The sequence below is a fragment of the Haliotis cracherodii genome, unplaced genomic scaffold, assembly GCF_022045235.1.
Source record: "Haliotis cracherodii isolate W230 unplaced genomic scaffold, xgHalCrac1.p SCAF_16, whole genome shotgun sequence".
Lineage (NCBI taxonomy): Eukaryota > Metazoa > Mollusca > Gastropoda > Lepetellida > Haliotidae > Haliotis > Haliotis cracherodii.
The window spans coordinates 25,838,956-25,862,566 of NW_027266271.1; the positions used below are offsets into that span (position 1 = coordinate 25,838,956).

The 23,611-nt window shown below is 39.9% G+C and overlaps 1 protein-coding gene across 3 annotated transcripts; it reads right to left on the reverse strand.

The window, feature by feature from the left end:
* Positions 1-13,881: 13,881 nt before the first annotated feature.
* On the reverse strand, positions 13,882-23,521 carry LOC139464005 (chromobox protein homolog 1-like). Of its 3 annotated transcripts, none has more exons than XM_071245504.1 (6): positions 23,459-23,516; positions 21,845-21,906; positions 18,361-18,523; positions 17,873-18,029; positions 17,504-17,604; positions 13,882-15,821 (listed from the first exon to the last, which is right to left on the reverse strand). In XM_071245504.1, exons 2-6 carry the CDS (start codon positions 21,849-21,851, stop codon positions 15,668-15,670), a joined length of 582 nt encoding a protein of 193 aa, XP_071101605.1. In that variant the 5' UTR covers positions 21,852-21,906; positions 23,459-23,516; the 3' UTR covers positions 13,882-15,667. The 3 variants fall into 3 exon arrangements, with proteins under 3 accessions (XP_071101605.1, XP_071101604.1, XP_071101606.1); XM_071245503.1 differs by having other exon boundaries at positions 17,858-18,029; XM_071245505.1 differs by lacking the exon at positions 21,845-21,906 and having other exon boundaries at positions 17,858-18,029; positions 23,459-23,521.
* Between the last annotated feature and the right edge of the window lie 90 nt (positions 23,522-23,611).

The following is a 23,611-nucleotide window of genomic DNA, read 5'->3' on the forward strand; positions in this document are numbered from 1 at the left end:
GGCTTGAGTCTTTTAGCCAATCAAACGAGGCAATTCTTTAGCATCCTTGCATCACTCATGTTGTCAGTGCTATGAGGGATATTTTATTAATTGTGAAGATGTAAAGTCTTCCATTTGAATCATGATGTCAGACGACTGAGATGTCAGACAACTGAGATGTCAGACGACTGAGATGTCAGACGACTGAGGTAGTTGACTGAGTGAAGCAGGCGATACTAATATGATCCACAGGGTAGCTTCACGTTTGCTATATATGTATGACGATTTGTTACTGAATACGTACTGTTTACATGTGACTGCTCTATTAAAGTGACCGCCGTTAGTCGGGGCACGTCATTCCGGAGCCCACATTCCAGACACTCCTGCTGGGAATGATGACATGTATGCAAAGGGACATTACTCTAATCTTGATTTGTCAATATAGAACTTTTTTAATCCAGACAATTTCAGTCGTAAAGCTATCATTTGGATGAAGGGTTTTCACTGCATGTACTATGAATCACTTCAAACTGCTTCATTCAATCAACACGACAGGCCTACGCAAGTGTGACCTTCGTCCTGCGCCATGACTGGGGGATATAAATATGTTACTAAAGCCTAGGCAAGCCGAGATCAAGCTAAACAGAAGAGGAAGGGTTCTTTTAGAGAAAAAAACAAAACAATTATTTTAAAGAAATGTTTACATAGACTATGTGTTAGTCTAAAGTACTCACGGAAATGAAAAAAAAAGTTTTTTCTATCTCAGATTTTAAATAAATGCAGTTAATATACAAAATATGTAAATATTCAAACAACTTAATTAGTACTAATTGGGCCTTGGCACAAATACAGCGTATCAAAGGTTTTTATGTCTTTTTACACGTAAAAGTGTGTAAAAATATGAACAAAACAGACAATTGTGAAACTGAGCATAACCAGGTGTTAGTAGATCAAGGTGAATGTCCATGACACCTTGACGACAGGTGAAAACAGGTGCCTGAAACCCAGGTGCATGTGATTTGTCAGTGGTTAGTGACTTGTGAGTGGCACTGTGGGATAGTGGGTCATCGTCAAAATATCAGAATGTAAAAGTAACATATTCCCTTCTCAAACAACGTCGCTATATAAGTGCAATAATCTTGGACGCGACGTTAAACCCCATTTCACCTCACCTCACCTCACCTTCTCAAACAACAACTTACATGTCATTATTATTATGTACATAAACATATCTGTAATTTTTTATTGTTGTTTCGATAACTTTTTTTCCAGGCTAATTTGCATAATGCCCGTAGCCTGTTTCTGCCATGTCAATTTGGACTTAGTTTTATGTTTGAATGTTGAAAGTGCCTACAAATTACCTCCTGTAAAGTACATTTTGTATTGAGCACCGAGATAAAACTAGCAAATCCAGACTAGTACTTTTCCAGTTGTTTTGTTATTTCGTATTTACATCTACATAATACTTTGTGTCGATTATTAAATCAAGCAAAACAGTTGTTTTTTCATTTCCATGAGTACTTTAGTGTGACCTCAGTTAGTGTATTTTAAGGACCCAAGTGTAACAAGGTCAAGGATGAAAACTAGGGAGGTTTGTTGATCAGAGATTCGACAGTATCGTCTATTGCACAGAAAGATTACAAAGGCAGCACCTAGTGATCCAATGGCTGTATTGTATATATATGATATTAGTTTATTAAATGTGTGTACTCATCAGTTGGGGAACGACGATTTGAACATATGCTTTCATTTTATTTAATGTGCTTGGGACTTTTTACTGACTGATCAACATTTTAGGAGGCAATTCAACAGTTTCATATAGGAGCAATCTTTTAATATCCTTAGGTTTCAAGATATTCAGATCACTCACTCGAGGTAAACTTACCGTGTACATTTCTATCAGTTTGTTAAAAACCGATTATTCACAAATGGCACAAGACTTGTACTTATCCACTTATACTGAGTCAGAGAATCGGTGTACCTGGAGACCCACCTTTTCTTCCATGACGATCAACTGTCTGTGATGTAAATAGCAGATCATACCTACCTGGCAGAGATTATTCCAGGGTGCTGTGTACAAAGTGATCTTAGCGCTAAGGTTGTCGTTACTCCCATACCTTAACATAGACTTACGACAGTGGTGGCGCGATGGTTGTTTTGAACAACGGCACCCTGGATTGTTGGTGAGTCCTCCTCTGATGTTGACTTGTTAGTGCTTGTCAGTAGTTGTTCTCAACTTCAGCTTGTGTTCATATTTCTATAAGGACTGGTCATTTATTATAGAGGTGGAGTGGGGTTGTGTTGGTCTTAGTACTGTGTCATGTTTTGCAGACACCCCCCATTTTATGTAACAGTTTTTCACAACCCCCCTCCCTAATTTAATGACCAGTCTCGAAATAAAAATCAAATTTTTAAATTTGAATTTAAAAAAGATAGAACTGTGTCCATTTTCATGGAAACACCCCACCCATTCCCCTATGGCAAACAATGGCCACGTTTTTGTTTTATTCTTATTTTTCTACCAAACATTCTGTGAAACAAGAAGACAGTTGGTCTTGGATAACTTGAACATGTAACTTAAGCATAATCAGTGTATGAGTTGATCAGAACATTCATAAGGTTTGTGGAGCACAGTTGGCCTACTCGTCTAAGGTGCTGCGATTTGCTGTGCAGAGTTACGTCCCTTGGACATGCCAGAAACCTGTGATTGTGGGTTGGAATCCCGGTTCGCCCCGATTGTTTCCAGGTTTGTCAGCACATAACCGTGCTAGTTGGTTTCACCATAGTGGTAAACATGTGAAACCTGCACCACTTCAGGCTTTCCTCCCACATTAAGCTGACACACATAATATGTCTGTTCAAAGTGGCATTAAACCCAACTCACTCAATCATTCAGGTTTGTCAGCTTATTTGATAAAGGCAGAAATGGCACAAGTTTGGTTTAAAGGGAAGTTTTTTTATTACAGAGTCTTTTAACTTTGTCATGAGAACAATCTCCCTGGAATCCCATCTTTCTCTCTGATGCTGTAGGCGTTGTTTCTGTTGAAAGATCTGATTTCAATGAGATTGGAGAATTTCAAGATGGTGTATCCTTCACTGAAATTGTAAGTCATATTCATGTAATATATGTTGATGATATATTGATTCAATAACTTTTTTATATTGAAAAGTGTATATTTGTTTTTGTTGAAAATGTTTTATAGATATTTTGTTATGAAAGCAAAAGGTAGTTTTAAGAAATACAAATAAATCTTGTTTCCACTTTATTTCCAAAAGCAGGGCAAATACTGGGACTGATTCCTGTATATTTGACGTGATAGGATTGCTAGCTCCATTCATCGAAGTGGAGCCTTGGGCCTCCGGTAAGACTGAAAAGTTTTCAGGTTTGGGAAACAGAAGGAATGGATGTTAAACATGACATACTCATGTTGTCGTAATAAAAAAGCTAAAACTGTAAGTGGAAAAGGAGATGGTATTGTGACAATATTCACAATTCACTGATGTATCAATACATCACAAATTTACACAATACACCTACCTGTGTATTGATTCATTTTTTAAATCTGTGTTGCTTTACAAAATGTGATATTTACGAGGTTTTGCGTTTACCCAGTTTAATATCTACCAAGCCTTGCCTTACCGCCTATCACAATAAAACTGCTAAATGTGATTGCATAATACTGTCCAAATGAGCCGAGATTAACCTGTCATGCTGCAAATATGATGCTCATTTCTTATCCTGATAGAGACAGTAGTGTGACAAGATGTGTGTGTGTGTGTGTGTGTGTGTGTGTGTGTGTGTGTGTGTGTGTGTGTGAGGCTTTGTAGTACTGTTGTATAGACAAGTTTATTCTTGGAATGGCATTCTGATACACTAGGGAGCACGGGTGCCCCAGTCGTCTAAGGCGCCGCGATTCGCTGTGCAGAATTTCGTTCCTTGGGCACGCCAGAAACCTATGATTGTGGGTTCGAATCCCGGTTCGCCCCGATTATGTTTCTAGGTTTGTCAGCACCATACCTGTGCTCGTGGGTTTCACCGAAGTGGTAAACGTCTGAGACCTGCATCACTTCAGGCTTTCCTCCCGCATTAAGCTGACACACCGTGATATAACTGGAATACTGTTAAAAGCAGCATTAAACCCAACTCACTCACTCACTCATTCTGGACAGTGATGCAGGAAGTCACACCTACTACTATGGATGACCATTTCTCAAATAGTTCGAAAGAGTTTGACTTTTGTTCTATTGTTTGTGGTGAGAAGAACATGGCTGTAAAGTCCTATATCCACCACCTGTGCCAAATTACCTGTGAAGATCCGGCGTAGAATAGGTCTTCAGCAACCATGCTTGCCGTAAAAGGCGACTAACTGGATCGGGTGGTCATGTTCGCTGCCTTGATTGATGCATGTCATCATATCCCAATTGCTTAGATCGATGCTTTTGATGTCAATCAGTGGATTGTCTGGTCCAGACTCGATTATTTACAGACATCTGTCATATTGCTTGAGTGTTGCTGAGTGAGGCATTAAACAACAAACAAACAAACAAACAAAACCTGTGTCAGATGACCGAATCTTCTGCTAGCTTCTCTTATCAGTAGTCTATCAACATTTTGCTGTTCGTATATTTATAATAATTTCCCTCCATGTGTGGTTAATTCTTTTGATGTTCTATATGCAATTGCATTAGGTGTGATATTCATGTTAGACTATATATTTTATATTTAATGTGTGTTGTGATATGCTTTTACATTATATTGTTTTGTTGTGCTAAGGAATATATCTTGAAACTATCACAAGTTTCTTCAAGAATTGCATTTGCAAACTTTCTCAGTGCTCATGTATAAATTGATCAAACATTGTCTTTGGACAGACACTGAATAATTCTTCGAGTTAAGATGTGTTAAAGCAACAACGAAGAGGTGCTGATCAAGCCACATGTTTCTTTGACCAAAGATCATATACGATCAATAAACTTGAAGGATAATCTGAAATATTTATATGTTTATGGCATAAGGGGTTTCTTCAATCAGTTCATGATAATCAATCAAATAATTATACAATATTTGCAGATATGAAGAGAAGAAATAAATATTCATAGTTTTTGTGTGTACTAGTGCCACAAGCATGTTAGAAAGCTTGAGAAGGAGGCATTCTTACAACTGGTGATTCTGTATATATATCTAGTCCAGTCTATATGTTGCTTACTGATATATACAGCTAATTCATAATATTAATTCAAACAAATACCGTCAAAATGTTGACCACTTTTTAAGTTGAAAGAAGGCCAATGTCACAAGTGATTATTTTTATTTTTCAAATTTTAGAAATTTGTATTTTTTACGTTTCCATGGCAACAAGATGGACTTAGGTTTCAAACTCTTCTTTTTTAACAATTTCCATGACAAGTTCCACCTCAGTTAAAAAAGATTAGGCTTTGTTTAGATTTAATTATATCATAAATTCTGCAACAGGGGCGGGGGATATAGCCATGTTAGTGGCAAACTCTTGTTTTATTTTTCATTATCATTTAAGTTGTTTACAAGGACCCTTTTATGGTTTGAACAAGTTAATGGTTGCAACCATATTAATGCTTTAGTCACTTGCCCTCTGAAAGCAGGCAGGAGTTGTCTCCCCTAGGACACTGGGGATAACTTGTGTATTCTATTCAAGGTAACTGTCTACCTCTGTATGACCAGTGTTGTACGTGTGGTGGTTTGTTCATGACTGTATCCTGGTGGGACCAAATGGCTGTATGTCCTTATGACAGAAATTCATGTACCATTGATTAGAGACAAATGTTAATTTTGTTATTAATTTTATATTCATGCATGTGTGTTACTTTTCTCTGTCTTAGTTAAGGCTTTAAAAATAAAAGAATTGGTTCTCAGGCAATGGCTTTTTTAAGATATAGTGTGGGTGGTGGCCTCTTTTTGTTTGTTTGGTTGTTCAAACTAGTATGTAACCAAATAAACAGTTGTGTACCATCAACCAGGGAAAGGGCTTTCCTCCATAAATGTATTCTTGATGAGTAAAATATAGTATTTGACTACTGTTGAACCTCGAATATTTAAGGATCTTTTTGGAGGGAGAGATCATAACAAAAAGTGAGATGAACTTTATGATGATGCGGGCTATGCCTGAGAACTAAGACTATTATTGTTTTTAGCCTTTGTGTCAAAGGAATAACAAGCTGTTTATGTTTTACAATAACATTTGATGAAGACTGTAAGAATAAAGCTACCAATCATAATTCAAATTTGTTTAAATACAGCTTTATGTTACTTTGAATTAAAAAGAAAATATTTATTTGGCCAATCTGGAAGGGTTGTCTCATGTCGCTGGAACTGGATAGGAATTATTTGCTCAGTGTTATTTGAATGGTCACTTTGTTTATTTATTATTTTTTCACAAATATATGCAATATTGGCCCCGCATGAAATGTCAGTGTTTGTTAGGGGTGTATTCATTCCAGATTCAACTTTGTGGAAAAGGAGACATGATTTCATAATTCTCGTTAGTAATTTATTATGACACTGTGTTACCAAATGAGGTAATTGTTGTGTTGTAAGACATTTACTTTCAGTAGTGCCGATCACTAATAACACCTCCAATGTATGAATGTTTAGTTTGCTTCAAACAGAGAGGATACACTGAGTTGATACTTCTTTGTGTTATTGCAAAACATACATTTTTCTACATAAACAACTCGAGAACATGTTTGTTTGTTTCTTAATTTCATTAAAGGAGGACCATATTGGGGCTAATTGTATGAATAGGACTGCCTCCTTGGCCTAGTGGTAGAGCTTCCACCTGGAGTCATACCAAAAGACGTTAAAAGATGGTACTTTTTGTTACTCTGTCTGGAGCTCGGCATTAAGGGGCTAAAACAAGGACTGGTCGGCTTGGAGTTACTGTGTCTGAGTGGGGCATTCATGTTAAACTGTGGCATGGTATCTAATGGTAGAGCGTCTTCCCGGGGTCATACCAAAAGACGTTTAAAGATGGTACTTAATTCTTACGAAACTTCTACCTCTATTACATTTCTGCCATAAATCCTGGCTTCAATCACGCTAACTAAAATTTTCAGACTTTCAACAGATGTCCTCTTCACTGTCAAATACACACAACTAGTTGTCGCAAGTAGTCTAGTAACTACCCAAGCCATGATGTCATAATGGCAGTAAGCTCACTTTTTTCAGGAAAGTGCTTGAGTCAACACCTACTTTAGTAGTAGTGACAATCTAGCACCTGTTAGTAGGTCACATTAACCAAAGAATATTGTAATAAGATTGCTATAACAACAGACATATAAATAAATAATACATTTAAAGTAATAGTGCTGCTGGAAGAGACTACAGGCACAGGGGTATAGCTGGTCTTGGGTTTGTGAGGTCTCCATGCAGTCTCCGAACACCCCTGGGTGTAAGAAATGTGGTTGTTTTATTATCACAGGAGATCCTCATATAAAATGCACAAAGTACAGAGGGAAGAACTGCACCTTGGGGAAGAGATGTCATCAATGCATCCATTCATCTGAAGAGATCTTCTCCAAGATATCAGTGGCGGTGACTGAGGCCAAGAGGAGAGAGGCGGCAAAGAAGAAAGTGGAAGAGATCACCACTGATAAATCACTGTCTACCCCTGCGTCTTCCTCTCCAGCGACCCCATCATCTCCTGCTCTCACCATGAGTGTCCTACAACAGCTATTGAGAGAACAGCAGGAGATGATGAAGGATATACTAGAAGCTAAGTTGTCCGATATGAATGCTAAGATCAAGACAGTAGCTCTGGCAAAGATTACCAGATCTTCATCCAAGGCCAGGGGCCAGACTGAACAAGAGCTGCAAGCTTAGCCGCACGGCCAGCCCACTGCCAGGCATGGGCCACGGCGTTGCTCCCAGTCGTCAACCCATGGACCAGTCACCAAGCCACCTAGCACAGAGAACAATACCGTACGGGAGCCGCACGGTATCCATGGACAGGCCATCCACGTCAACAAAGCCAGCCAGCCACCGTATGGCCCCATGGTCCTGCCTCCCACGACTGATAAGCCGTCCGGCCAGCCAACTGTGAAGAAACCATACGGCCACCGCACGGACTCCGTGTGCCAGCCACCCACGGCTACCTAGTCTACCGACCACAGCTTACCATTTGACCATCCAACAGGCCAGTCAGCCGAGAGAACAGCCACGGTATGGCTACCGTTATGCATGTGTTACAAGCCTCACGGAGACATGTCATACCGGAGTCATGGTCACCGGAGGATGACGAGCCTTACGGGGCAGAAGCTGAGGTGATTCCCAAGGCTACTCAGAGCAAGAATCAGAGGGTTTGGAGGAGCTTGACAACTCACCCCAAAGAGATTACAGTGAAGGCTACACTTTTGTGGAACTTATAGAAGAGGTTTACCACCTTAAGCCTACACTTTGGCCACATGTGACAGAGGATTCACCACCCCAGATGCCGGAATACAGGGGATGTCATACGCCTAGTCCATCTCAGCATATTCATCGCAGGCAAGGTCGTAGACCAATTGACGGATAACAACCATCGACTCAAACATGATGAACCACCTATGAAACGGAAGTTATACAAGACGCACGATGCTACACTTCCGGAGTTCCAACATTTCGATGAAGATTGCTATCAATTAGTGTGCAATCTTGACATGAATGTCACATCATCAGCATTACGTTTCAAGGATTTAGTATTGGTTGCCAGATACTCCACAGATATCGGGGCATATATAAATTGGTTTGTCGCCGGAATCAGACACATCATACCGCCTCTTCAACCATCCTATGAAGGAATTGCGCCGGAAACACCCATGACTATTAGGACCGATCAAGTTAGACTAATTCATAGCCTCCTTGACTCCGTCGTAAAGATGCAGGAAGATTAACTCACATACCAAATCTGTACTTCCTCACAGTTACTGAGACGACAGCTCCTATCTCAGATAAGGTCAAGGGCCGTATCTAGCCAGACCAAGAAGTTTGTGACGTAGCAACTGATATCAGCGACCACAACATTCAATGGCAAGCTCAGAAATTTGATGGATGAAGTGAAGCAAGATACAGCCCAGCGTTTCGAGACTTCAATCATAGACCTTGCGGGGAGAGTCATCACAGTCTCACAAGCGACCCTAGGACCCGGGTAAGTCATCTATGTTCAAACAGTCTCCTAAGAAGAAGTTTGTCCCAGCCGGGAAGGATTAGTTCCAACCGTATGGAGGTACGACAAGCCACAATCTTCACAGGACTCTTTTTGCCAGCCAAGGGGATATAATCACCATGGAAGAACAAGCAGCAGGGGAAACAACATCCTGACTTGCTTACCACCCTCTCTGACGTTATAGACCCTTTCGACCTTGTTATGTCTATGGACTGGATTTATGCCTACTGTCTTTCAACATAACGCTGACTCCGGGCCCAGTGGGATGGCACCTTCTGTCATACGCCGAAAATTGGAAGCAAGTTACGCCCAACCACTGGATTCTAGTTCACGGTTACAAGCTACAATTCAGGAAACATCCGAGCCTGAACATACACACCGTGGGTTGAAGGTTTCACCTGACCGGTGCCAAGTTAGCAGCTGCAGAATTAGCCGTCAGGAAACTATTAAAGAAGCGAGCCAGGAGTCCAACACCACCAAAGGTTTTTACTCCCCAAAGTCTTTTTAGTCCCAAAGACCGAGATGAGGATGATAATAGATCCTCAACAAGAGATATCTTACAGGTGCATACCTTTACGTTTCGATACACCCATCATCTCGGAAATATCTATGCTTCAATGGCTGACACTACAAATTCCAAGTCCTACTATTCGGGAGAGCAATAGCACCTTGGCACACCCCAATATATATCATGAAAAATATAATTACGGAAAGAATTATGTTTTCTTGAGATGATGTAATCAGTCATGGGTGACGAAAGCTAATGTGCCATGCATGGTATGCCTGTGCAGCATGCTACCCTCGAGTATCTCTAAAAGCAGTATATCCAACATCCATATCCAGCAGCTATATATAACGTTAAAATTGCTTTCTTAAGCTCTGTTTTAAACAGATATTCCATGACATTGGGTGACCATGGCATAAAGGCGATTTTCAAACGCCACAAGATGGCAAATAATTGGCATGCATAACGCATGAATGTCTTGTAATGCCATTGGTTGGAATTTGGGTTATCAACACGCTGTCGTAAGCTGTTTAGTCGAGAAACATGCTCAGACCGGTGATGTACAGGACCGTTCCAGATCCAGTAGACCTGTCTGAAACAGCTGTGGTTGCCCAATCAGCATTTCAGCACCAGAACTGTCAGGTAGCGGCTGAAAGCAAGCAGGACTGAGGGCGAGACGAGTCAAATTTTCCCTTGTTGAGATATCACCACAAAGCTGCTCCTTTAGCATGGTGTATTGTGCAACGGAACTGGAATCTGAGAACTTGGAGATCCATTCGTTAGACGAAAGTCACTTTCTGCTCCACGTCACTGATGGAAGAACAAGAGTTTGGAGGCACTGGAACACGGCCTACACCCCAAGGAACATTAAAACAATTGCTGTATATGGTGGGGGCTCGGTAATGCTTTGGTGGTGTATCTCTCATGATTGCAGGTTGAATTTGGTCACCATAAGGGGCAACTTAACAGGGGCTCAGTACATCCGGGACGTTTTGAGCCAGTCGTCGTTCCTCATTTTGACAAACACCCTCTTGCTACTTGACCTTAGTACATGGATGACAATGCCAGGCCTCATCGTTCGCATGCAGTCGTTGATAACATGAGGGCCACTTCAATTACTACTCTACCCTAGCCAGCAATGAGCCCAGATTTGAACCCCCATGAACATGTTTTGGATATTCTGGGGCGGTGCATACAGGCCTGAGATCCTCCTGTACAAGATTTACGCCAATTGGAAGCAGCATTGCATCAGGAGTGGTTGTTGTTGACCCATCAACAGATCCAACGTCTGACTGGAGGCATGAGACGTAGGGTGGAATGCATCATCCGGGTACGTAGCAGTAATACCCGCTACTGATCTGTGTCATGTCAAGTAGAGACTTTAAGGAACATTTTCACATGAAAAATCAAATGTAACCTTTACTTAATCCTGCAGCTCCATACATTTTTTAGGTATTGTCTATGGTCGAAATCAGTACCTGTGTTACCATGATGTTTTGTCTGTAAATTTCTATCACAACTCACCAATATCTTGTCAAATGTTTGTTCTATCCAATGACATTTGTGTCGTCCAGCTCCTGTGGTCAGTCATCCCATGCAATGGTTTTTGCCATTTGTCAAGGTTCAGATATAGGGGTGTACTTATCCTTTTTCTTTGTGCATACATCGGAGCGCAAGATTCCAGCTAGACAGGGGATATCTATGTCCACCTGAAGATAAGACTATAAAGATGATCCAATCAATCTCAAGTCAATCAAGCAAGTCGCTGAGGTGGTGGATGTCTCTTAAAGGCATCTTGACATCTCTACAGGATATGACCTTCAGAGGAAGGCGGACGCTACGTCCTCTACAGACATGGGTAAACTCTATCCGATTGAAAGGCCTTGAGTTCCAGTCTCTGTTACCTCCCACATTGCTGCAAGACCTCCATTGGTGGAATCATCCCTCTGACTTTGCCAGAACATCATCTATTCACAGACGCGCCAGATTCGGGATGGAGAGCTCATATGGACGATCTCACAGTACAGGGATCGTGGAGCACAGAGGAGAACCTTCATATCAACTGCAGGGAAATGAAGGCCATATATTACGCCATCCTCAAATCGAGAACACAACTTCATCTATCATCAGTACTCATAGCCATGAACAACACCACAGTAGTGGCATATATTCAGAAGCAGGGCGGAACCAGATCCAACTCCCTGATGATGGAGACTACACATTTGTTTGCCTTGGCAGACTTCTTCAACAGCTGGAGGGAAGCGAAACACATAGCCGGGAAACTGAACATACTGGCTGACACGTTGGGGGAGAATAGTGGCAACAGAATGGACATTACATCCTCAGCTGGATAACCAAGATGTGGGGCGTGCCACACAGATCTATTCGCCACCTGCCAGAACAACCAACTCCCAGTTTATGTCAGTCCAGTTCCAGACCCAAGAGGTCACCAAATCGACGCTCTTTCGATGGATTGGACGACTCTATTCGGCTGCGCATTCCCACCATAGTCTCTCCTAGACAAGGTCATCCACAAGGTGCATGAGACAGATTGCGTAATAATATTGATAGCCCCAGTATGGCTCAGCAGGGCATGGTTCACCAGACCATATTAGCTAACAAGGAAGGAACCAATACAGTTACCACTTCATCGGGATCTGCTACGACAGCCCAGGCCTAGCAGAAAATCTGCCCAGCCTACATCTAACAACCAGGTAGTTGTGGCGCCTACAGGGCATCTATTCCCTCATCCAACAATAGTCTCACCCCTTCTATCAAAAATAAAAAATGTGTGTGTGTGTGTGTGCGTTCGAGGATCCGACACCAGCAGCATCAGCGGGTAAGTACACCCTTGATTACTCTGCTTATTAGGTGTAGGATGGATTAGAAGCACCTTAAATGTCATCTATCACCATTGACCGGAAGTGATAGAGAAACCAGAAGTGACGTCAACAACAGAAATAGCTGAACAAAGCCCTTCTAACCAGGAAATGACGTCTTGGGGGTAGAAATAGACCTAAAGAGACATCAGAACCAGAAGAACCAGATTGAGGATTGCTGTCAATTATACAGGGAGTTACAACAATCATCCTCGATCAACTCCATTCCAGTATGCTGTAAATACCCTGGACCAATACACAACCATCTATCTCCCGTATAGCTAACCTAGCACAGAATATCTATGGCTGATGACCCTGAGCTCAACAACCAATCAAAGTTACTCTCCATAACAAGAGTCTGGCATAGATCTTCATTAGTACACAGCAGCCGTCTTCAAGTGAGCCCTAGATATATTAGAAATAATGGATATACTACAAATCAGAATTAACTTCTTGCTGGAAAAGATGTTTCCTTGATGATATAGACAGGGTGAAGGAAGTTCTTATGCTTCTAGGCATTCCCAGTTGTATTTGATTTGTTTATTTTTTTGTTTACACCGCACTCAGCCAAGTTCCAGCTTTTTGATGGCGGTCTGTAAATAATTGAGTTTGGACAAGACAGTCCAGTGATTGACATCATGAGCATCAATCTACGCAATTGGGATACAATGACATGCATAATCCAAGTCCGCAAGTCTGACCACCCGATCCCTTTAGTCGCCTCTTATGACAAGCATGGGTTGCTGAAGACCAAGAGACAAAACATGTAATAGGTGGCGCTATGATTGAGCCTGCAAATTCCAGCCGAGATCGGCAAGGATGGAAACTGGACTTTCATGGTCAGTTGACACCATTGCCTCGGGAAGATACATCTACCTGGAGAAACATTACTTTAAGCTCAGGTAGATCCAATGTGAAGTAATGTTTCCCCAGGTAGACGGTGCATCCCATGTGAAGTAATGTTTCCCCAGGTAGACGGTGCATCCCATGTAAAGAAATGTTTCCCCAGGTAGACGGTGCATCCCATGTGAAGTAATGTTTCCCCAGGTAGATGGTGCATCCCATGTGAAGTAATGTTTCCCCAGGTAGACGGTGCATCCCATGTGAAGTAATGTTTCCCCACGTAGATGCTGCATCCCATATCATGTAATGCCCCCCTTGGTCATGCTGTTAGATGTCCCATTGTGTGTCAAAGTAATGGACTCCTGAGTCTTCCGTTGCTGCAGAGACAAGATGGGGGGTTCAGTTGAAGGTGTAGATCATACTGTCACGATGTTCTTCCTGTATCTGCCAGTGCCACATTAGGTCATATCACACACCATGCAACTAAGTAGTCGTCACTTTTGTATTTATTCACATATCCACAATGTAAACGCTAGTATAGTTTTAGAAATCAACACTTCGGTTTATTATTCAAATCAACAGTGAAATCCTGTAAGAGAGTTGTGAAGGTGTAGTGAAAGAAAAATGTTAAATAATTTGATGTCACAAACACCTGTATTTCATACATTTGCATTACTGTAGTCTATATTTTTCTTACAAGTTCGAAGTTACCTGCTTTCAAAGCCCATTTTGAGACATCCCCAGTCTGAGAAAACGGACACAATACTTCACATTTCATATTTATTCAGAAGCTTATCGGTTTTCATCAAATTTCCGTTCTAAAAAATGTACAAAGATGGTCACTGCCAGGTACACAAACAGGCTATAGTTTAGTGTCAATTTTTTCTCTGATGGAATGTAAATAATGCATCAACCGAAAGGATGCTTCTGGTAAGTGAACGGATTTGGCTGATGAGAGCTTGCCTGGACTCTGTTTTATACTACCGTAATAACCACGTCCAAACACTTGATGCACTACCAACATCCCCACAAAAGTCTTTCTCCTGGGTTCTATACACCATGCTTGCATTTCTCCAAAATGGTTGTTCTACCAAGTCAGTCTATTGAGGTCAACAGTTAATGACCAGTGATAAAATCACGAGACTTTCCAGGACCCATGCAGTCTTGCCCACAGGGAGGAACCTTGACCACGTTCACCAAGGGGTACCAAATGCCTACAGTGATGACCAAAATACACAAGTCTTTGACAATGTGAAAGGTATGTGACATTTTACATGATATAAAACAAGATATACCGACATAAACTCAATACAAGAACTCATACTTGTGAAGCTTACATGAACTCTAGCGAGGAAGAAAAACAAGACAATCTGGAATAGACTTAAAAATCAATTCATATCAACACCTAACAAATGACAGAGTGGTCTAACATTCTCCAAATATCTGAATACTGGACGATTTAATGTTTTCATGCAACCAGTATACCAGCTAATACTCGTTACCACTTAAACACTGCGGCAAAATGCAATCATGACGACTGGATTCATACAAGAGACTCGAACTTAAAGTGGACAGTAAATTAGAACACACTTAAACGGCAGAATCTTAGCTGCCACAAACACCTAACCTTCTCACAAGATATCTGCAGAAAGGTGAAACAGGTTACAGAACTGATTTGAATGAATGATGGAAGATGCGATAGATTAGCACTTTCTTTACAATCTGAATGATGCATACACAAACCAGCATTCCATGACAGGATTCGAGTTCTTCACAGGTACTGGTGGGTTCATTTGTCATAAAAAAAAATTATTAAAAATATTCTCCCAGCTTGACAGTTTTGAACATGATTAAAACACTGTACCAGACAAAATGCTACCAGATTGGTCAAAACTAAAAACGTAATCAATAATAACCATCAAAGCCAACAATTTTCATCTTAAAGCCCTAATCGGTCTTCATAACGGTCCACAATGTTCTAATAGAAAACTACTATGACAAAGTTTGATTTCTTTGGTTGTGACAAATGATGCTAAGATCCAGAGAAATGCTGAGAGAATCCGTCTTGACTTCCCTTTATAAGGAGGTTACTCCAAAATGCAAGTTTCAGCTCTTTTGTCACGATCGGTGAAAAAATCGTCCATGTTAATGACGACAGCTGATGGGGCCAACAGATCCATGTTAAAATACATTCCCTCTTTCCCCATGGTGATGTTTAGTTTCCATGGAAACGATGTTTATACACAATGAGTTTGATAAAACAATGACTGTCTCCAACTGTTGTTTTAAGATTTGTTTTCATCTTTTCCTTTCTCATCATCGTCGTTGTCATTATGTGTATGCCAGGTGAGACGCTCCTCGTAAAAAGCAATTACTATTTGTGGACACTTCACATTTGCCTGTCTTGCTGGTACTAAATCTGCCTCATCGCTGTCCTTCCTGCAACAAAATCAAGGGAACATATGAACATCCACGCCATCTTGGTGCAATTACACGTTTGTCTGACGTTTAACGCGACACTCAAAAATATTCCAGCTACATAATATACGGCAGTCTGTACACAATCCAGTGATTAATGTCATGAGCATCGATCCAAGCAATTGGGATCGATGACATGCATCAACCAAGTCAGTGAGTCTGACCACCCGATCCCGTTAGTCACCTATTACGGCAAGCATGGGTTGCTGAAGACCTATTCTACCCCAGAATCTTCACGGGTCATTTATTTATTGAATAACAGACCAATCTTAGTCTACATGATGTCTTCATACATTATTAGAGAAAAAGTAAGTTTGACAAATTCAGCGCAGATGCATACTTAACTCTTTCAACACCGTAGGCCAGCAGACTGGCCAAGCCATAGTCACATCAAAATAGTATATAATTTTTTAAACCTACCTGTCATATCATTCATTTATTAAATCTATCACATTTCACAATGTCTGAAATATGTATTCCATTTAAACATTATTCAGTATCTCCCGCGATGTTATTGAAAATACAATTCTCGGACACACTTTGACAATGGGTCCACAATGAACATGTCAAAGAGCAAAATAAAGACGTTTCAAGCAAATGTTTCCATTTATTATACAAAGTAATAATAAAAAACAGAAACAAATATATATCTAACAGATGTCAAGCTTACATCTAAGTTATTATTTCCATCTTTTTGTGCGATCGGGTGTAATGTAAATCAAATGAGATCTTGGCTTTCGCCGCCTTGAATTCACAGCTCGGACATGTTTAACTCTTTCAACACCAGTCAACCAGTAGAGTTTACTGCTGGGACACCGAGTTCCCAGAGACTCTTGTGTCATAGATGAAGCCAACATTTATCAAAGAAAATATCTGCTTGTAAAATATCTTTGCTACTACATGTTATACACCATTTGAAAGGTCTGATCCTAGTGAAAGTTATGTTTTTCACATTGTTTAAAATAATGCATTTACAACTTAATTAAGTTCGTTGTAAATTAAAAATTGTAAGCTAACACGTTAACGTCCAGATTAAGGACCAAGGAAGCGAAAACCTGCTGATTTTCGGCAAATATAAGATTCCATAAAATCCACTTACCTATTTAAGTTTTATTTTCATTGTTTATGTAATTGGAAAATCATTTAAAAAGAGTTATAAATAGTATCTGCTCACCACCCATTTCCTGATAACAGCGGCTGTCCGCTCAGAAACATGAAGAAATACCCCCATTTTCGAGGCTTAGTATGAATAACACGTTCAAAAACTGGCATATGACACATCGCTAGAAAGCTTATTCCTTCATCAACACGCTCGTAACATTGCCTGGATTTTTTTCGTAGTTATAACAAGCGATTTCATTGGATTAAAATTGGTTTCTAATGACGCTTTCTTGCCGAAATCTGCTACAATGAGATACTATTTATAATTCTTAACAAATGAATGATATGACAGGTAGGTTCATGAAAATATATACTATTCTGACCTGACTAGGGCTTGGGTGGTAAACTGGCCTACGGTGTCTGGGGACTATGCTTCTTGGTCGGTATACCGGTGTTGAAAGAGTTAACTTCTCTTACCCCATGCATTCTAATCTAGAGTCCCCGCACCATTCAGTGTACAGGTACCGAAAAATGATGCTTACCATTTCATTAGGAACATAAGCTCCCCACTACTGTCTGTTGCTCCTATAATTCTCTCAGGCTGTAATCCCCGGTCAAAGCCTCGAGGTTTGTTGTCATCTTCCTGCAAGGGACATGGATATTTTACTTAACATGTCTTTGTGATGAAAAGTGTGAGGATCTGGATCATAATCATTAGTTCATTTGCGTTCTGTTCTCGACACCACATACTAAAGATATCGGGGATTTATCTAGGATTCCAAACCAGATTCCCATGGCAGTCAATTGGAGCAAAACTTGGCTTTTCTAAAAGTTCTGATTTCCTTCATTTCAGGTGTCCTAACATTGTATATTTCAAGCACTTTAATGAAACATACGGGGGCAGTTTTTACTTCAGCTACTTTCTTCTTCTTCTTAGCTGACCCATCATCCATTCCATTTGCTTGCTTTCTCTTCTTTTCTTGTTCTTTCTTTTTCCTCTTATCTTCGTAGTCTGCTATGAGGTCAGGGCAATCAAGGTTTTCTTCTGGTTCCCATGTATTTTCAGAGCTGAAATTGATAAACTCAAATCTTAAAAGCCACCTACTGAGGCAACAAGGGATGTTTGTTGTTTAATGCCGCACTCGGCAATATTCCGGCAATACGGTGATGGTCTGTAAATAATTGAGTCTGGACCAGACAATCCAGTAATTGACGGACATCATTCTACACAGCTGGGGTCATTAACATGCATCAACCAAGTCAGCAAGCCTGACCACACAATCCTGTTAGTCGCCTTTCACGAATGGGTTGCTAATGACTTATTCTAACCCGATCTTCACGGGTGAAAACTACAGAAAAAGATGAAGGATGCTGTAGGGCTACATCACTAGACACTTACTCTGGATACCCCTTCCACTTGAGGAGGTACTCCTTCTTTCCGTTCCTCATTCTCCCATCAACAACCTTTTCCACTGTGTACTCCTCCTCCTCTTCCTCCTCAGCATCAACACCATCCTCGCCAACATCCTTCTTCGTTTTCTTACTCATTACTGTTAGTGGTGCTGCAAAATTTATTGATCGAACACTGTTAATCAACTGGTATCTTGTTATTCCAATATTGATAATTGATTTCAACTTTGAGAATTGAGAGAATCTTATAAGGTTTGTTTGTTGTTTACGCCACACTCAGTAGTATTCCAGCTGTATGACAGATGCAAATAATTGAGCCAGGACCAGACAATCCAGGGATTGAAATCGGGTTGGTTTTTGGTTTGTTTGTTGTTTAACTCTGCACTCAGCAATATTCCAGCTATAAGACGGCGGTCTGTAAATAATCGAGTCTGGACCAGACAATCCAGTGATTGATATCATGAGCATCGATCTACACAAATAAGATACGATGACATGCATCAACCCAGCGAGCCTGACCACCTGACGCTGTAAATCGCTGCTTACAAGCATCGGTTGCCAAAAACAAATTCTAACCCGGACCTTCATGGGGACATAACTCCAGTCAACTCACTAACAAAAGAAAGACATCAGTGACTGAATGCTTTATGCTGTAGACATCAATAGAACATAATCATGAAAGCCTGTCAGGAATCAAACCTGGACAAACAAGTGGTCAACAGCAACAAGCCACATCCCCTATGGCAGTCTTTTCTGGTGATAACATATGCTCATCTTCCCGAGGCAAGAGAGTTAACTGACTTTAAAAGTCCAGTTTCCACCCTTACCGAACTAGGCTGGTATTACAGAGTTACAATTTGGCTGGGCTAACGAGTCTATGCATAGTCCAATCAGTCATTTAGGGAAATCATCCGGTTCGTAAACTGAAGTGCAGATTTCGGTCGATTGCTGGATTTGCAAAGCATGTGCACCGCCAACTTGTTGTCAGCAGATATTTTCCAAATCTTTTCATGTTTTTAATCAAGGTGCTCACATGATTTGAGGCATTTCGCGCTGTAAGACCCGTCTTATCACAATATAGATCTTGATTATCGATTAAAATGGTCCTGACTGGATGCCACCATTTTGTGTGTGGCAAAAACAAGAGATGCGAGAAGTGGAATCTGATTGGTCCATAAGAGAGGCTTAAAAGGGACATAACTGGTAATAACCACTGGTGGCGCTACGATCGAGCACAGAAATTCCAGCCTAGTTCGGCAACAGTGGAAACTTGACTTTTAAAGTCAGTTTACTCTTGCCTCGGGAAGATGACATATGCTTTGAAGTTTTCTTCATGACTTGTGCCAGCATGGTGTACTGGGAACATATGTAGCACCAGATCCTCAAGGGCAGTGTTTATTAGATGTTTTATGTTAAATGCCACACCCATCTATATGAAGTCGGTCTGTAAATAATCAAGTCTGGACCAGACAAAACAGTGGTTGACATGTGCCACGATGTACTCAATTGGGAAACAATGACATGCATCAACCAAGTCAGCGAGTCTGACCACCCGATCATCTTAGTCGTACCTCATACGACAAGCATCGTTGCTGAAGACCCAGATCTTCACAGGTCTCATGGGCAGTGAATACACAAATGAGATAAACAGCCTTTGGGTCAATATCCTCATTGGACAGGCAAAGCAGTTGCTCAATGCCTTGGGTTGGATAATTTTGTTTAATGAGGCAGTCGGCCATATTCCAGCCATACCATGGCAGCCTAGTCTAGTCTGGATCACACAAACTAGCGACTAATATTGAGTTTTCCAAATCCCCTAATAGGTTGTCTTGTACAACAGGCACAAGTTAATGGGATCTGAATCTAGCTCCAGAAAGCTGTGTTCTTAACACAATTAAATGTTAACAAACCAAATACCAAGATGTCAGCAAATGAATCGAAATTGATATGGAAGCATAAGAACACAAATCATGCCAAAGTTTACAAGCCACTATATTCTCCAATGAGTTCCCAAGCAGCCATGCTCACAGCCTCACATTGCAGAATGCTGTCCTTGCCATAACTTCCTGCTATCTGATATTAGTCACGTTTTCAACATAAATTAATAATCTGAGATAGTAACTGAACCACATAGATGTCGGTTTTGCCCCAGGCAGGCAAATTGGGACAAAATGGTTTTAAAAGAAAAGAAAAAGGTCCCCCCCCCCCCCCCCCCCCCCCCCAAATTAAGCCATTTTTTATATTATATTTTTAGATTGCATTCGATGCAATAATACATAGCTTAGCATAACAACCTCCTATTTATTTGCCCTGTCTTCAGTGAAAAACCTGACAAAGCCATAAATTAGCTTTTGTGCAGTGTTTGAAATAATTTCAAAACCCAACAAGACAGTCGTGCAGGTGACCCATAAGTGTTGCCTGTCCACCTTCAAAGTTACCTGCCCACATTCAGACTTCATAAATATAGAAAAATTGTAATAATTAAGGGACAAATCACATCTTGACTAAGTTCAAACAATAACTTGAGAATCTATGAGTTATAATAAAACAGAATGCTTAAATAGTCTCAAAATTATCTGCCAGACAGTTGGGCAGGTTGAGTTCAGCTTCCTGGTTTGAGCATAATGAAATAAAGATATATACATTTTGGTCTTTTAAGTCTGCCTCAAAAGTTAACTGAACATTAAATGTTTCTAAGCCTTTGATGTATTTATTTCAATATGTTCACTGAATTCAGACGAGGTATGAAGGATGCCAAAATGCACCTTCATAAATTCTTGGACATGGGTTTATAGAATGACATGTGAAATATGTTTGTAAATAATTCAATCATGGGCATGTCTTAATACAAGCACAAGTCAAATGAATTTTCTACACAATGTTGCCATTAACTTATTCAGGAATACAACGTACACTACGACTCTACTTATGAGATTAACAAGTTCACTCATTTTTGACTTATCTATACCTAAAGCTACAGTTAGATTTGAAAGGGGCCCTAGATTCAAATACTATAGGAGCAAAACTTTAATTGATAATTGAAAATATGTCTGGCACTTCAAAGCTGTGTTAACACCTAACTCTAAAACATGGTTTTTCAAGGGAGTTAACTCTTCCAATAATATAACTGAAATGGACTCATGCCTGAGGTTGTTAATTCCTTATACCACCATAAGTGCAATTATACCATGGTTTGCAACACTTAAATACTTGGTGGTATTGTTTAAACAATTCATGCTACATATCTTAAATCAATGATTGCTCGTCTTCATCTGTGATACCTTAGGTGTCACTGTCATGAGCAATCCTTTCTTAATTACCTTTCCCAATGTACAGGGACACAAACCATTTCCTTAACATTAATTCCTATATTGTGTTAAGACAATAGAAGTATAGAAATGACCTGATTAAATAGTTATAGAATAGGACAAACATGGAAACACAAGGTCCATATTTGTATCATTATCATTCACCTGCCATATTGATGTTTCTTGGTTACTGGAGTGTTGAAAGGATTCTGGTCTCAGTTGTTGTTCTGGTTTGAAAGAGAAATATCAGTGATAGGCAGAATATTCAACAGTCAATATGGTAATAAGGCTAAACAGTAAGGAAACATGAAAAAAAAAGGTTTCTTCTAACCCAGAGATAAACTGGGACAATGCTTTCCTATTCCAGTTGAGCAGGTTTCTGGAATATATTACGGTTACGCCTCCATTAGATAATTGAAGGCTGCAATCAAGCTTGCATTTTATGAGACCAAATGCACTCAACTTCCCTTAGCCAAGACATTGTACTGCGGTAACAAGAATTATATTGACTAATTAGGTTAGTGCTTGAGTGGATACCTTTATTTAGAATGCATCAGTATCACAAATTCTCAATCCATATAACAATGTTTATGATAAGCGCAAACAATAAATATATACAAATGCCATGGATAACTAACCATGTTAACTGTATATAGCATTTTATACATTGTGCATAACTAGTTCCTTGACTTGTCTGTGATTCTTCGAGACAAATGACACAAGGACATTCTTTCATATCATTACCAAATACTGAATGACAAAGTCAAGATCCCGGATAATGAACAACATAAAATATTGTTAGTACATGGTTGCTTCAGCACATTCATAAATTAAATGTTGTGACAAATGTTGCTCAGAGGAAACAATTGAAAATGACAATGCATGTAATGTGATTATTAGCATGCAAGAACAATAAAGCAACAACATTCCCTAGTAGGTCATAATCTATTTCACATGATCTACTTTGTCCTATCAGTATTTGTTTGCAAACACGAAAGCACCAAGCTTCATGGGTATTATTTTGTTTATATAGGTCTAGCAGGGTATGCACCCTATATAAACAAAATAATTTTCGAACATATTAATTGCATAGCTGTTTAGCAATGTTATAATTTATGAAAAGCTTATCCAGTTTGAAAAAATTATCTCTTTTCTGTTAACTGTCTTTTGAAGTTTCAGTGGTCTGTCACATGTGTGTTTATGGCTTGACGGTAGATCTAGCTTGCTTCTACTTGTTTTATTTAATCATTGCACGTGAAAAGTTCATTAATCCATGCAACATCGTGAAATATCAGTAATTAAGTAAAATGGTAACAACACTTCAAATCTGAAGTCATGGCTGGTTCAATAGGTAACGTACATTTGACATAGGCTATATACCCTATATGTCACTTAAAATCACGTTGTGATATTTCATTGTCAACGCTCGTCACAAAATGAGGGAAACTCTTTGAGTAGGGAAAGGAACCTTTCAAAATACCACGAACGCACATTAATGAACATATCTTTACACGTGCGGACACTATTTCTGACTTTCTTATTTTCTCTTGATTAGAAATAGTTTTCATTCAATACAGCTGAAAACCGGCTATTTTGTTGACAACGTGAGGCGCCATTTTGAGCGAGATGCAACACAAAAAGCATGCAAATTCAGTACCTATGCCGTAAACGTATGTTAAGCAGAATCAAAACCACAGAGAATGAATTCTTTGTATTGAAATATTTTCATTTCAGTAATTAAGCTTAATCTATTTCCCGTTCTATTTACTTCAAACTTACATGCTTGAGATGTTACTTTCCCTCAAAGCTGAAATGCCGCGATTTCCTTTAACAAACTGCGCAAGCGCGAGCTACACATCCGGGAAATTTTTGCGATGTTTTACGCGGGAAAACATCTCGGCTATTTTCGTGATATGAATTAAAATTTCATTT